This window comes from Solea senegalensis, linkage group LG2 (assembly GCF_019176455.1).
Source record: "Solea senegalensis isolate Sse05_10M linkage group LG2, IFAPA_SoseM_1, whole genome shotgun sequence".
NCBI lineage: Eukaryota > Metazoa > Chordata > Actinopteri > Pleuronectiformes > Soleidae > Solea > Solea senegalensis.
Genome location: NC_058022.1, coordinates 25,654,445 through 25,670,525, shown reverse-complemented (window position 1 = coordinate 25,670,525; position 16,081 = coordinate 25,654,445). Strand labels below are relative to the sequence as shown.

Here is a 16,081-nt window from a genome sequence, read left to right as displayed (position 1 = left end):
TGGCTTGTTAGAACTGAAACACAACGTTCAGGGCCACATTTGGGTTTGAAACAGCCTTGATGTTGGGCATACTGGCATTTTTTTCAATTTTTTTCTTTAACCTGAATGTAAAACTGCAGTTTGGAACTTTCAAAAATCAGCCAAAAAAAATCTATGTAAATGACTCTTTGTGTGTCTCTCATTATAGCAGTGTTTCATTTTAACTTTGAAGTCAGGACAGACGGAGGAGACAACATTGCTTTAATAAAGCACGATGTCTGCAAACAGGTTGGAGCGAGACTGAAAACAAAAAGAAGATGCCTAAATGAATTCTCCTGCTCAAAAACCCAGTCTTTCTATACAGTTTGACACCTGTATACACACACACTCCCTCAGTCGGCCCACCTTCAGATGAACGACACATAAATAATGTTAATACATGTTTTCTGTTCAGGATGACCAAAAACAGGCAGAATAACAACATCCACAACAACAAAATAGTAACACACTGTAGTATTAAATTGTATTGTTAGGAAATCCAATGTTGACCTTGTGTTTGTGTTGATCTCCGACGGTGACTGATCACAACAGAAGCTTCCCTTCAGTCTCATTCCACTGCAGCAGATTTTACACACTATGCCTCTAAAATTCGCTTCGTAATTTTTATAGTAATTATCTATCTCTTTTTTTGGATATATTGCTGTGCAAAGCAGCCCAGGACAGACTTTTTACCAGCATCGTCATGACTAAACCAAGCGTCATCTCTTTACTATCCTGTGGTGACCACACCACCCTGCTGTTTCCCTCCCTGTCTCCAGAGTCAGTACATCAGCTGTGGGATGTAATTGCAGCAGGCACAAAACAAAACAGCCTTGGAGGGGTCCTTCATGTCTTTGGCCCAGGGCCTTAGAGGCCGAGGAGGGGTCCGGGTAACGCAGACCACCAAGCACAGACCCTCACCATGTCTGTGGAGCAATTAGGGGTGGTGCGCTTGTGTGTGTGTGTGTGTGTGTGTGTGTCTGTGGGCTCCAGCTGTCAGGAAGCCTCTGTCTCCTGGTCCTGACATGTCTCCGATACTCCCTGCTGTGAGTCTCTCTGTGTCACATACACTACATGGACCCGGCCGGAGCCTTGGGCGAGCTGTCCATCATCATGCACACTCTCTCTCTCTCGCTCTCTCTCTCTCTCTCTCGAGCTGACTTTTCACTGATTATTGTCCTTCTGGCACTGTCTGCAGTACTTCTCCATTTTCTCTCTCTCTTCTTCTGTGTGTGTGTTTATTTGTTATCTCTTTAGGACCCTTTTCTGGCATAAACACTGACCTTGTCAGGACCAGTAGTCCTCATGGAGACCAAAACCTGGCCCTAACGAGGTAGACCCTAATTTCAAAATAAACTGGTGAAGTTTAGGGCTAAGATTTGAACTGTAGTTAGGTTTAGTTTAGGCATGAAGTGATGGTTAGGGTCAGGTTATCAGGGTTGGGGAATTCATGTGTGTCCTTAAAAGGATAGCTTCATGAATGTGTGTGTGTGTGTGTGTGTGTGTGTGTGTGTGTGTGTGTGTGTGTGTGGTGGCAATAAGCACAGTGGTGGCTGCAGGCCACAGCAAGTCATCCGTGCTTCCCCTTATCGTTTTAATCACCTCGTTAGGCCCAGCTAGTCCCCACACTTACTGGCCACTGTCCCTCCTCTGGAACCGAGCCCTCCTGACCTGACACTGGTGGTGCCATCAGGCGCAGAGAGAGATGGAGAGATGCATGATGGGAGGAGAAGGAGAGGAGAGGGGGACAGGCGTTATGTCCATAAGTTAACCGTTTCAATATTATTACAATATACGCTGAGTGTGACATGCAACAGATGGCTGAAGAGCTTCAAATATCATAAATCATATCATTTTTTTGGAATAACATTCAATTCTGGAATCAGCTACTCGTTCAAAGACTGTGATTAATAAGTGTCCTCTTAGTTATTTTGGAGCAGTGTTTAAGAGGAAGCTGTGATTCTCGTTGAGCCCAAATCATTGTGTATTTATGTACAGGTGATTTAAACAAACTGATCATAATGTCAAATAATCCATTGTCAACACTCCCAGTATATACAAAAATAGGAAATTGAAAGACTGGGCAGTTGTTTGACCTTCATTTGAGTGAGAAATCAACATTTTGTCTTGTTTTTGTTTTGTTTTCTTGACTAAAAGGAAGTCTCCCATGTTTCCCATCTATCCTAACTGTTGCTGCTTTTTATCTTCCAGCACTGGCATCTGCTCCCTTCTAAAGTATTTTTCCCCCTTTCTATTATAACTCTTAAAGCCCATTCACCTTGGCTGGAATTGGCATCCAGCAGACCTGGGCCTGTGTGTGTGTGTGTGTGTGCGTGTGTGTCTGTCACTGCAGAAATAAAATAATAGTCAGTTGTGGTTATTATAGCCAACTGGAAATGTACACATCAAAGCATCGCACAAGATGATGATACAAAGTGTGCGAAAAGGGAAGGCATCATTGAAAAAAAGAAATGAAAAGAGAAATGACATGTTTTAAATTATTCCATAATGTTTTTTTTGTTTAAAGTGTCGTAAATATAGGCCTTTGTGTGTTTTCCATCCTCCTCACCTCCCACTTAAGTCTTTTTCCCCATTTCAAGAAAGTCTTATCTTATCTGTATCTCAGTCGCTCTCTCAAAAAACACCCTTTATTCGCTCGTTAATTATTCCGCCAAAACGTTTACGCGCGTGCGTAAAAACTTGGACTTGGACACACGTCTTGTTTTTTTCCAATGTGTTTATTTATCCTCCCATACATCCTTCCTTCCTTCCATCCATCCATCCTTTCTTTATCACGCACACATCTATCTCTGCTGCTTTCCCTTTGCCCACTACTCCCACGGGAGTGTGTGTGTGTGTGTGTGTGTGTGTGAGGGGACGCTTGGGGGCTGAAGGGATGTAAGGATAGAGGGAGGAGGCGTGTGTGTGTGTGTGTGTATGTTTGTGTGTGTGAGTGAGGGAGGGAGAGAGGGGGCGGCGTTAGACAATACCATTCCTCAAATATATTCCGTTCCCTCTGTCCAGGGAGAGAGGGGGATGAGGGAGGGAGAGAGGGGGCGGCGTTAGACAATACCATTCCTCAAATATATTCCGTTCCCTCTGTCCCTGAAGTGAGCCTTTATTAGTGGGGATCGTTTGGATCTTATCTCGCATATGACACTCGGTGTAGGAGGACATACTGGAGGGAGAAGAGAATAAGGGATTATCAGTGCGCTGCCCTCCGATCCGCTGCTTCCTGACACGGGAGAGCCTCGCTCTTATCTCGCCCCTTTATCTCCATCTTCCACGGGCGGATGGACGAGTAGCCCTGGCTGCACTTTCACCACTATCTGCCCATCTCCTCTATTGTCTCTCCATCTCTGGGATCACACAGGAAGCTGACTGATCCTCATCATCCTCATCATCATCATTATCCTTCTGTCTTTCGTTTGTTTATTTTTTTTAATCCTCTGATCACTAAACATTTGAACACTTGAGATTAGATTTTCGGAAACATTTCTCTGCGTGACGTTTGGCCCCGGGAGATTCCCATGTTGCACACTCCAAGCTGAGAAAAAGTAAAAGAAACACTTTTTTATTTTTTCTTCTTCTTTTTTTTTTATTCCGTGAATTTGAGGCGGAGGTGTTCACCCGTGAAGCATCTGATGGTTGTTTGGCCTGTGGAATATGAGTTAATCTGGAGTTGAGGCTCCGCTCAAGAGCGTCTTCAAGTTGATTCCAAGAGAATATTTGCCTTCAAACTCTTTTTTTAAGGTGAGTGTCAGATGTGCAACAAGAAAGTCTAAATACAGTTAATAACAAATCTCATAAGTTTGTTTTTGTTAATATGTCATTTTATTTTAAGCTTCTTTTTTTAAAAAAATAATAATTTCGCAGCAATATTTTACTTAAAAAAGAAGTAAATAAACAACAGCTCCAATAATTCACGACCAGCAGATGTCAACATAATTTTTGCAGTCTTGTGCCTCCATGCTGTCAAGTCACTGTGGCCTCAGCCAAGCAGATGTGTTCATCACACTGTGACAGATGGCCAATTCTGATTATGTTAATTCACAAAAAAAGGGCTGTTTATTCTTTAAAAATCACCACAACTTGTATTTGTTTTATTTGGAAAAAAGGGGTTACATTTAAAAAGGATAATTTGACAACAAATGTAAAAATGGAGCTGCTTTCTTTAATTATGTTGTTGCTTCTAAGGCCTAAGGCATTAATAAATTAACCATTCCTCGAATTTGGTGCCATTCATTATTTATGTAGTTTAATGTTATTATGCAATGCAGGCAGATTGCATTTGGATTTATGGGGGGTCCTGGCAACCAAACCATCGCCCGCCATAGGACTTTTCATCCTGGGGCCTCAGACTGGAAGAAATCACTTAAAACAGTCCAGTTTAATTGATGATTTTTAATTAGTTTTGTGGGGTTTTTTTTATGCTTTTTAAAACCAACAGCCTACAGTAATGTTTGTCTTTGTTCACACAGGTTTCCTGAGGAGGAGTGACAGCCAACAACAGAGAGTAAAAATGATGCTGAGCCCGGACCAGGCTGAAGCGGACCTCTCCTGGACTCAGTCCGACCCGGAGACGATGCTCAACGGCCTGAGGGCGGCGGGCTGCTCCTCGGACGATCCGACGGAGGGCGAGGAGAGGGCCAAGTGCAAAACCGATCCTCCGCTCAGCAGAGAGGAGAAGAGGCGGAGGCGAAGGGCCACGGCCAAGTACCGCTCTGCCCACGCCACCAGAGAGAGGATCCGCGTGGAGGCGTTCAACGTGGCCTTTGCGGAGCTGAGAAAACTGCTCCCCACTTTACCCCCAGACAAGAAACTCTCCAAGATCGAGATCCTCAGACTGGCTATATGCTACATCTCCTATCTGAATCACGTGTTGGATGTCTAAGAGTGACCTCCACCCACACTGACACCCACACTCACCGTGGTGCGAGAGGAGAAGGGGTTTGGACTCAAGCGCACGTTGGACCGTCGGCTGGGTATGGCAAAGTGGACAGTTAAGGTGAAAATGGATGGATGGGGGGGAAATGGATCAGGAATAGTATTCCTGCACATCTCTCAAATGAGACAAGTTACTACATTTGAAATAACTGTGCGTTTCAATCATTGGAATTTAGAAAATAATATATTTAATTTTTCCTCATAACCGACTCATGGGTATGGAAAAATATCACTTTGGGCTCATTTTTACAGCGTTAAAATAACACTTAAAGAGTCAGTTTAATACAAATTCCCATTAGGAACATAACAACTCTGGAATAATTTTCAATTACACTGTTACTTTAACACTAAAAGAGTCGGAAGTGGTGTTAAATGTCACTATCTTAGTGTAACTTCGATAGTAACTAAGTGTATAAGTGTTTGATTTGACATTATTCCAAATTGCGTCCTAATTGAAATTTGTGACTCTTTTGGTCTGACTTTGACTGTGTGATGTATCACTCTGACACCTCAGCAGGAGACTTTTATTTTTTACAACAAACTCATACACACTGAATCCACTTAAAGTCACATATTTGAAATTATTTCTCCTCTATGATAAACGCCACGTGACGTGCCCCCCATACTGGCGATGCTGGGGCTTTGCCATACTCAGCTGCAGCTGTAAGTAGGGCTGGGTATTGATGAGAAAAAATCAAGTTACACCGATATCTGGACTTTGATAATACTTTTTCGATACATATTTCATTAAATCTGTAAAACAAAAATGTACATTACAAGTAACAGCAAAAGTCTCCACTCTATTACATTTTTACAGACTTAAAGTGCTTTTCATAAACAACATTTGATTTTGATATTCGGTTGATACCACAAAAGTATTGAAGTTTGATACCCAGTCCTATCGCTGTGAGTCCAGTGTCATGGTTATTATAGGATGGCAGTGTGGCTACAAAGCGACTGTCACTCCCTGACCACTCACTGCACAAACGCAACAATGCTTGAGCTGCTCCATGCAATAATGAGAAAATAATATTTTTTATTTTATTTATCTTCAAATCCTTGCACAGACTGGATGATGCTCCGATTATGAGGAGGACGGTTTGAGTGCCACAAATATCCCGAATCTGGTTTTTCACAGAAACTTTTCATTTGATTCCCACCCTCTTTAAGTGATATTAGTCCATATAATGTCAATCATGTTTTATATGAAGCCTAAAAAAACAGAGTCCTCTCTTCACATTGCTTCAATTGGAGGTGTAATTTGAAAAACAAACACTGGGGCATTTTTGACAGGATGTAAATGAGATATAGCTGCTTTAGATCTAGTTTTTAGATGATGTTTTCCCGAAAAGGAAACAAAAAAAAAAAGATTCATTGCGTAAGTGCCACTTATGACATATAAAATTGTGACCTTAATCATTTTTTTTTTAAAGTGTACGGAATTATTTATTTAATTGTGTTGCTATTTAAGGCTAATTTATTTACCTTGTTTATATCATATAGGCCGGTGTCTTCTTTTTTTTGTATAAATGTATATTTGTTTGTTGCTTCTATATTTTAGGCTGTGAAAAACTGAACTTGGAAAGTGATTGTGTTCTATTCTTGAAAAAAATGGCACTTTCTGTTGATTCCATAGCAAAACCCTATTGTTTTGATGTACGTGTCACTATCTTTGTTTGTTTGTTTTGAATGTCACGTGTATTGTCTTTCAAAAACAAAACGATAAGCACTTCAAGACGGGGCTCGGTGCTCCACAAATGTTTATTTCCCTAATTTGTTATGTTCAGAGGTCGCTTGGAGAATAACTGGGCTGCTAAAACAAACATAAACACAACAAATGAATTTAACTCGATTTAAAAATGACCTACAGTAATGTTTCTGATCCAGAGTTAAGCCTCTGATTTATTTTTTGCTGTGACCAAAAAATATTAAGAATTTCGAAAAAAAAAACAAATCTTAATTTATTATCTTCAATAATTTGATGTTATTATTTATGATTAACTGGTTCATTTATTTATTTATTTCTGTCTCTGTTTGTATTTTGAATTCAACGATTTTATAGTGAAAAAAAAAATACATATCCTCTATCCAAAGATTTTTTGTCTCTTCAGGGTTGTGTAGGCTACTTGTTGCTTTATGCAGATCTTTTGTAGTAGAGGTATCGTGTGACCGCTGGTTTCTAATGGACAAACTTTTCATATTTCCGGTGTTATTTTTAATTAAAAAAGGAAATAACTGGAAAAAAGACACGTCTCCTTTCTGTTTCGAAACATTTCTATAAATAAACTCAAGGAGGATTTTATATTAATAAAGGGGACTGCAAAATCATCACGTGCAGGAATGACGGGTGATGGGTGACGGCACTGGGTGACGTCAGGTTCACGCTTGCGTAGACGCGCGCACACAAGCACTCCTGGTACAGGGGGATTATGACTGAACATGCAAATCAAACACACACATACATGTTCGCGAAGCTATTCTTGTCAGATTGTTTCTCCTCCCTTATCTCTAACCTTAACCATAGTGCCAAGTCTTACCTAAACACCTATCTGCTATTCAAATGTTTATATTTACTTTAAGCAGACCTGTCTCATTAGGACCATGTTTTACTGTTCTTGAAAAAAGTTCATGTTTATACCAGAAAATGTCCTGACAAGATGACACAAACGAGAACATACGCACTGTGTGCTCCACTATTATTGTGAGGACACTGCAACAGTTAACAAACAAACACACACATGTTTGCGCAGCTTTTCTTCAGAGGTCACTGCATTGACTTCCATTTATTTGAACAGCCTGAACTATAAGCTCTATCCCAAACCTCAAAACCCGGCCATCTTTTCACATCACACCACGTACAACCTAAATCCAGTTCCTCTGCAATGAGGTTCTGCGTTAATAAGACCAGGTTTTGGTTCTCCATGCTATGCATTTATGCTAGAATAGGTCCGAAAAAGGTAACGCACACAAGTACACATGCACATTTTAAGGTGAGACGTGTGCAAACCTATTTATTGTACCCATAAAAAAAACTCGCCTTGCCGTATCCCCCCACACACACACACACACACACGCTTAACCAGTGTAAACACATACACGGCACATGATGAGATAAATGCAAACCCATGCAGATAGAAACACCTCTCCCTGTCTCAGCTCTCTTTCTCTCCCTCTCTCACTCTCTCTCTCACACACACACACACACACAGATAGTGGTCAGCAGCTAAAGGCAGTGGTAGCCTACATGTGTGCTCCTGGCTGAAAGGCTCTCTCCTTCCCCAGAGAGGGGGCAGGTGTTACTCCAGACGAGCCAAGACAACCAAATTACTGGCCGTCTGGCACCTCCCGTGGGAAACCCGAGGAGGGAGGAGGGATGGGAGAGATGGAAATTTATGAGCGAGCTAGGGCCGAGAAGTAATACTGCCAAATGGAATGAGCAAAAAATATTTATAATAATGTGTAATATATGTGTATAGATTTACCTATTGGCATCAACTGTGCTTTGAAAAAGCTCGTCGTTGAGTCACAGGGCATGGGATGTGGAGAACGTGTGAGCGCGTTCATTCAAGCTACATTAGATTATCATGATCCTGTTTTTTGCATGGGTGGCCCCGATGGGAATCAAACCCTTTACCCTGGAAATTCCACAGTTCAGCTGTTTCAATTGGGCAACAGAAAGCATGAGATTAGAAACAATAAAAAACAAACCCACACCTCACCATGTATCTCTCGGTTCCTTCAGCTCCCTTCAGGTCGCAGCTGCACTGAGGCTTTTGCCACATTTCTTGTTCCAAATTATTTTATCTGTGGAGAATGAAGGTAGCAAGAACTGTCCTTTCCTTTTCAGTTCCAGGGCCACCTGTGTCTCCTTTTTTTTTCTATTTGGCATCTGTCAGTCATCTGCCTGACTTTACCTTCAGCTGCACCAACATGGAAAGGGGCCATGACCAGGTGGATTTCACTGTTGACACTGACTTTTTAGTGATAAATATCAAAGCAGGACTATGTAACGTTTCCTCCTCACAGAAGACACAGTTGAATTCATAATTTTTCAAGTTCAGCACAGCTCAGGTGCTCTGCAGCCACAGCCCAAATTGGACTGGTTTGATTTTCTTTTCAGTCAATACATTTACAATAAATCTACTCAACTGAGTCAAGTGCATGTTGAATCAGTTTCCTGTTGACCTTTTCGTCACAGAAAAAGACGAGATGGACGGTGAGATGGAAAGCGATTTTAGTCGGACTTTTAACATTCATATGACAGAAGCTGCTTTTCTTCATTAACTTCTTCATTTTCACTTTTGACCCAAAAAAAAAAGAGAGCATCACCAACAGGACTGGAATGTGTTGTGCTTCATTGAACTTCATTCTGGTTCGTTTGGGTAGGCGTGAATGCACAACCGACCTCTGATGCACACCAAAGAAACTCTGATCCTAAAAAAAACAAAACTTCAAGTGAACCAAATACAGGAAGCAAACTACAACACGGGGCATTGTGGGTAAACACAACCAAAACATCTGTGCATGTAGAACGATAGCCGGGAGTCTCAGAACAACAGAATGATGCAACCCCCAATCATATGGACCATTAGGTGTGAAAACAACCTTTAACTGTGGGTGTGCTCACATGAATTGTGGCTATACACAAAAAAATCAACAAAATTGATTTGATTTGAAATGTATTTGATTTCCCAAAAGATGAAAGTAGCAGGTGAGGAGAATGTCCAATGTCAGATGTGTTCACAAAACTCCTGTGGAGTGGAGCATGTGTCAAGCAGGAGTTAGTTTTCCAGAAATTTTGTGACTGAACTTGGACATGGGTCTCACTGGGACATTTTCCAGAACTCCTGTCTTCGGCCTCTCCTTTCCAGGAAAATATCCACACTTCCTCTCTGAAAGCAGGTTCTGTAAACGGTCGAATGAGGAATACATGATTATAAATGTCAGCTGGGATTATTTTGTGTGATTTGCTTGGTTTTGACCTGAAATATTCACCACTGTGCCAACTTCATGGACTTCATGCAACCTAACTTGTACTGAAAAACAACGCATGTTTCAGCCTCCATCGCATGAGCACAAAAAAGAACCAAAAAGAAACCAAACTGTCGGGAGAATCATCAAGAGAAATGTCAGGAGATTCACTCAGACCTGACCAGTCCAATATGTCATTGAACATTCAAACAAAAACAAGAGCGAAAAGAGACGGAGAACAATATGTTGCGTCAACAGATTGTCGTCTTCTGAAGACAAAACAAGCTCGGCGATTCTGGCATGGCGTGGAGACAGACTTCTGCTCAAGCTTATTGAATGGAGGAGTCCATCTGCACGTCGCCGTGAAGCACTACCAGGCCATTTGTGCTCCTCATCCCCAAAAGCTTCCGTAGCATCAGTCCTCTTCAATTTATTCTTTACAACCCCCCGCCCCAGAAGGGGCAGAGGAAAGGAAAGTGACAGGCAAAGCCCAAACTGCTGAGGGCACTGAACAGCCTGGCTCACAAGTGCACGTGTGTGCGTGTGTGTGTGTGTGTGAGAAAGTACCATGTTTCACTACAGGCACCCCCTCACCCACCCACCCATCACCCTCTCTGCACCGTGGGCTTATGTAATGGTGGAGGCCGAGGAGTGACCATATGTCAGGAGGTGTGTGCAGACGGCAGGGGATTATACAGCAGCCATTATCAGTGTTTGGACATTCTCCTCATCATCATTCAGGTATACTCAAAGCCAGGAGGAACACACACACACACACTCACTGCTCTACACACCCATTTAATTCAGAGAGCTCACTCACTCTGTGTAAATTGGACAGGGAAAAAGAGTATGACAACAAACAGCCATATGTTCACAGTGCGAGGAACAACATTTGGGGCTTTTTGTGCTGCCTCATTTTTCCGCCCTCTCTTTTATTCTCCATGTTGCAGGGCATTGTGGAAGTCTTCATGTTCAAGGCGAGAACTCCCTTATCAATATTGCAACTCCGGTCTCCCCCCTCCACCTCCCCTCTCTCCCTCTCTGCCTCTCTGATAGAGGTGTTGTTGTGTGTGAAGTGTGCACAAGCCCGTGAGTGTATATGAAGGGTGCTCGTGCAGTAGAAGTACAAAGCCTGGTCCATGTGTTGAAATGCAGCCCCCGGGATGGGCCGTATTATCCCTGCCTACTTCACCAGCAGGGTCCCGGGGCTCGAGCTGGCTCGTGGCCCTTTGTCTCCAAACAGATGGAAATGGGCAGAGGAGCGGACAAGTGGAGAATCAGAGAGGAGGAGGAGGAGGAATAGAATGGACTGGGGACGGAGAAGGGGAGGGGAGGGAGAAAAGAGTCAGTCTGTTCTCATTAAGTGCTGTATTGAAGGAAACGTCCCCCCACAATGCGTCAGCAGCCGCGAATGGTCCCCCTCTCATTCAGACTCATGCTCAGACCATCTGTACCGCTCGCCTGTCATAAGGTGTGTGTGCATGCATTAGGCCCCGACACGCGGCGGCCCAATCTGGCGAGTTAAAAACGCTGATATTCATTGGGTTTCGCTTTGGTTAAGATCTCTCAAATCCAATTGTTTGGGCCTTTGTTGTGGACGCTTCAGTGGATGTGAGTCACCGTGAGTCAGGAGGTGAGTTCATTCAACATCCTGCTGTCCCCTTTTTTGAGTCTCAGAGGACACAGACACACTCATCAGCCAAGATGTACATTTATGAAGCAGGAAATTACATATATCTCCTTTAAAAAAATGTAATGTTTGTTCATCCCTGCCCTGTCTGGAACTCAGTTGCCAAAAAAACTATTTTATAATTGTCTATTTGACAATTGTTAATAAACAGAATAATCTGATTTCAGAATTGTCTACAAAATGTCTTTGATAAATGATTTGGTTTATATAAAGACAGGAAACAGCATTGAAAGCATTTTTATCAATATTGAAATGTGACATATTTAGAAATATACTTTTAATTTTTACTGTTGAATTGTCTTTTTTTCAAATGCAAATGTTGTGTGTAATGTGTCTTGTCACCTGACATTATTTGCAGGACTGCTCGGCCCATGTGATGGAGGTCCTGAGGCAAACATGAGCTGTGTGGACCCAGGCTGAATGAAGGCAAGGTTTCAAATCTGCCTTAAGGCCTTTTTCATTTCAGCATCTATTGTATGTTAGCAGCACTTATTAGCAATTAATCAAAATAGGAAGAATTTTCAGGCCCAATCAGTCATCCAGGGCCTGAGGGCCTGAGATCCGGGACTGTTGATAAGACTTAGGTGTCTGTGACCTTCTTGAAAAAGAAAAGGCTATTTATTTATGTTTGTTAATTTGAGTCGAGACATCAACATGTGAACGTGCCAGAAAACAGCCACACATATACGTCAAGGCAAACCAAGAAGTCGATACCATAAGCTTCAAGGTGATTGAAGGACCAAAGTGTAAAGTGACTGGTGCTTAAGTGCTTTTTTTGTTGCACGTATATTTTGAAAGATCTCAGTCTCAATTTACTGTTACAAATTTGCTGTTAAAGATATTTATTTTAATGACTGTCTTCTTGCTGATCCAGTGGGATAAACAAAGTCACTCTTAGCTTGTTGATGGGGAACATCTGGTGAGATATTTTATTTAAAGTTTATTTTCAAGCATGGTGCAACAATACAACAACACAAATATCTGAAATCTGATGTTAAATTTACAAAATTCATTAGAATGAAAAGCCAAATATGACCAACATTTTTACATGGAAGTTTACAGGATGTTTTTGTGAAACACAATCATTAGTCATGAACCACATAGGATAGGGAAAATTCGGATTGGGCCTTTAAGCCAAATGTTTCACATCTGTGTGTAATATGCCCCTGAACAGAGAATCTCATCTGGCTGACTGTATAAACTCTGAAAACTCACATTCATCTCTCTCTCTCTTTCTGCATGTATGCGTGTGTGGTCTCATAAACCGCATCTCTTCCCACTTCGTCTTCATTTTTACACGCTCTCATTTTTCTCCTCTATTTACCAAAAAGCCCCCTAAACTCATAAACTCCGTGTCTTTGGGGAGGAATCCATCCATCTTCCGGACACCAAATTGAATTGATCACGGGGACACCCCACACACACACACACACACACACACAGACACCACCATCCTCACACCCCCGACAACGCCCCCCCACCATAACCACCTACCTCGCCTTTTCTCAATAGGGGCCATCTGCGCGCGCGCTCCCCGCTTTGAATGAACGTGAAAAAGTGCCAGCACGTGCTGCACACGACGCGCGTGCAGCCTACCAGGGTTTCCTCGCGCCCCCATCCAGCGGTGTAATGTGATTTCACCGCTCCCACTGCAGCTGATTGATTCCCACCCCGGCTTTTGTTAACTTGTAGATATTATATTGATTTATTAACCAAAAAAAGTTGTTGTCACTCACATTGACCCTCACACTCACATTTATGCGTCAACATGCAGATGAAATAAACTTGGGAATTTAAAGCTTTTTAATATATACATATGTATATATTAAATATATATATATAATTCTAATGATGACATAATTAGAATTATATATGTCTGATGGTAGAGTCCTGAAGCGCATTTGGAAACTTTAAGGTCAAGTAATGGTAATAATATTAGTGCGCCACATGGGGGCGCACTAATGTAAATGTATGGCGTTTGCAAGCAACAGACGCACAAATGAATGGAGGATAATTCAACTGTAAAACGTGAATACGAAACACAATAACACACACCAACAGTCCCTTTATATGTATACATAGCTGAATTCCAATAGCTTGCTTGTAAAGCATTCTGCCATTGTTTATGTGTATTCATCTGCATTTATATTTTATTTTGACATTTTAGGTTTGACAAAACAAAAGTCAAAAGTTGTTGTGTTTTTGTATATAAATAATGATAAAGAAAAAAACATACAATCACTCTTTTTCACCCCCTACCATCGGCACAGTCAGCACTGGTGTTTATTTGGCTCTCCATGGGGAGGTTCAGGGGGTCATGTCCCAGTCATGACCTCCATTGTGTTCTGGAGGGATGAGATACATCTAAGAGCGAGAGCATGTGCACCAGGGCTAAGGATGCTGCTGTTCAAAAGAGGAGAAAATATTGATTACACAGGCGTGTAATGGCTGGGGGCATCTGTTGCCTCGTGGTTTGAACTTTCACGTGTGTTTGGAGTCTGAATGAAGTGGCCTGCTGCTGCTCCTCCTATTGTCCAGTCAGTCCAGCACAATGGAGGAGGAACGGCAGCCGCAGCAGAGAAATGTAAAATCAAATGGTGTGGATTTTATATGGATTTAAACCAGAAAACATTCACATTTAACAAGTTGAAAAATCAGAAAGCTTGTTTTAATTATTAAAAAGCAACAATAAATTATGGAAATAGTTGACATATACTTATAGAAGCCTCACAAGAAGATTTTAATCTTTGAAGTGGACATTTATTTAGAGCTGTGCTAAGACCGCCACTATAGCTATTTTAACAAAGTTCTGAATGTGGCCCTTTGAGAGCAGCCTTGCTGATGCAAAACTATGATTTTTGTGATCTTTGGAATTTTTTATGGAATTGTGTGATGGAAAGTTTATTTACTTGTGTGTGTGTAGTTTTCATGAATATCTTGAATAAACCTTGAAATAATAGACCTTTTAAAAAAACAGTTGGTTTCAGCATGAAAGAGGAGGGCAAACACACGTTACCAATGACATAAGTAATAATGGGTTCCACCCTATCGGTCAAGTGTAGATCAAATACTTGACACTTTAGGCTGTAGAAGCATTTTTTCTCTTGTAAGAGTTTCACTTTCTGAACAATTTGTGCATATTCCCTGTGTTTTCTTGATGTATTCTAAGAAAAATAATTGCACTGCTAAAACAACGTATCTAATGGTGGTTTGGACTTTTGCACAATGATTGTTGCATCCTAACAAATTTGAATATAAGAACTTCATATTTCCTCTGTGACTTCATCACAACCCCTCAAATACATCATGTGACCTTCAGTTGTATATTGAAGTGAGCACACACTTAAAATGCTTTACATTACAGGTCAACCATTCACACACACTCTCTATATATAGCACTATAGCACTCAGTCTTCCATCACACACTGGTGGGGATCAGTATTTTGCAGCAAATTACAGCATCTGAGGATTAAGGCACTGGCCTTCTGATTGGGGAATAACAAGCTGGACATTTGAAGTATTTTTACACTGTTCTGTAACTATTTTATCCAAGTGAATTATTTCTTCCATTACACTTCACTCAGTCAAATCTGCAATCTTATAAATCAAATATTTCTGCTTCTTTAAAGGAGAAGTAATAATATTTGTTTCCTGTTTCAAGGCCTCATTGTACCTCTTCCACGGACCGTGTCCAGGCCAGATTGCTATCACCCCACTGTTGTGTTTCTAAGTGGATGTGTCACTGTTTACCTTATTCAGCTCCATGAACTGTGACTGAAATATTGCCTGTGTGTGGGTGGAGAGGAGAAAGGAGCATGCTGCTGTGGCTCCTTATCTCAAAATCCTTTGTAAACTACTAGTACTATTTTCGGTTTCAAACAGGCTGCCACGACACACAAAATGGCTCCTGTCTGCAGAAAAGGCATCCGCTGTCTGCCAGACAGATGATGAAAGTGTTTTTGTATTTGACATACAATATGTGACACAGACATTGACCAGATAATGACCAGAGGAGATGCTGTATGGAAGCACAATGTGATCAAATGAATGCAAGCTGTGAAGATGTTAAGTGTTTACATTAGTCCTTCATTTATTTGACGTTTCAGTGTCACTGTGAAGAGTGATGTGTGACCAGGTGGACATGGTGATATGTTTTCAAAGTAACCTGTGGAGCCTACGACACATTTGATTGAACTGTGAAAAATAAAGGCATTATTATGTATTATACGTGTAATCAGATCATTAATAATAAGGTATTTAAACTTCTGGAAAGTGAGATCCTCGTGTGCTGCCCACTTCCCAACCGCTTTCATCGTCTACACACACTTCATTACTGTAAATGTCAATATGCAGCAGCAGGTTCATTCATTCTCAGTGGGGGCTCTCATGTGTTGACGACACCCCCTAGCGCCACGCGTCAGTACTGCATCCAGTTTGCAGTCAAGCACTGCCCCC

At 41.5% G+C, this 16,081-nt stretch overlaps 1 protein-coding gene across 1 annotated transcript; it reads left to right on the top strand.

Annotated features, from left to right (window-relative positions):
- Positions 1-3,127: 3,127 nt before the first annotated feature.
- Positions 3,128-5,778, top strand: LOC122784093 (helix-loop-helix protein 2-like). The gene is made up of 2 exons (XM_044049182.1): positions 3,128-3,771; positions 4,500-5,778. The coding sequence occupies exon 2, from the start codon at positions 4,541-4,543 to the stop codon at positions 4,910-4,912; it is 372 nt and encodes a 123-aa protein (XP_043905117.1). The 5' UTR covers positions 3,128-3,771; positions 4,500-4,540; the 3' UTR covers positions 4,913-5,778.
- The last annotated feature ends 10,303 nt before the right edge of the window (positions 5,779-16,081 follow it).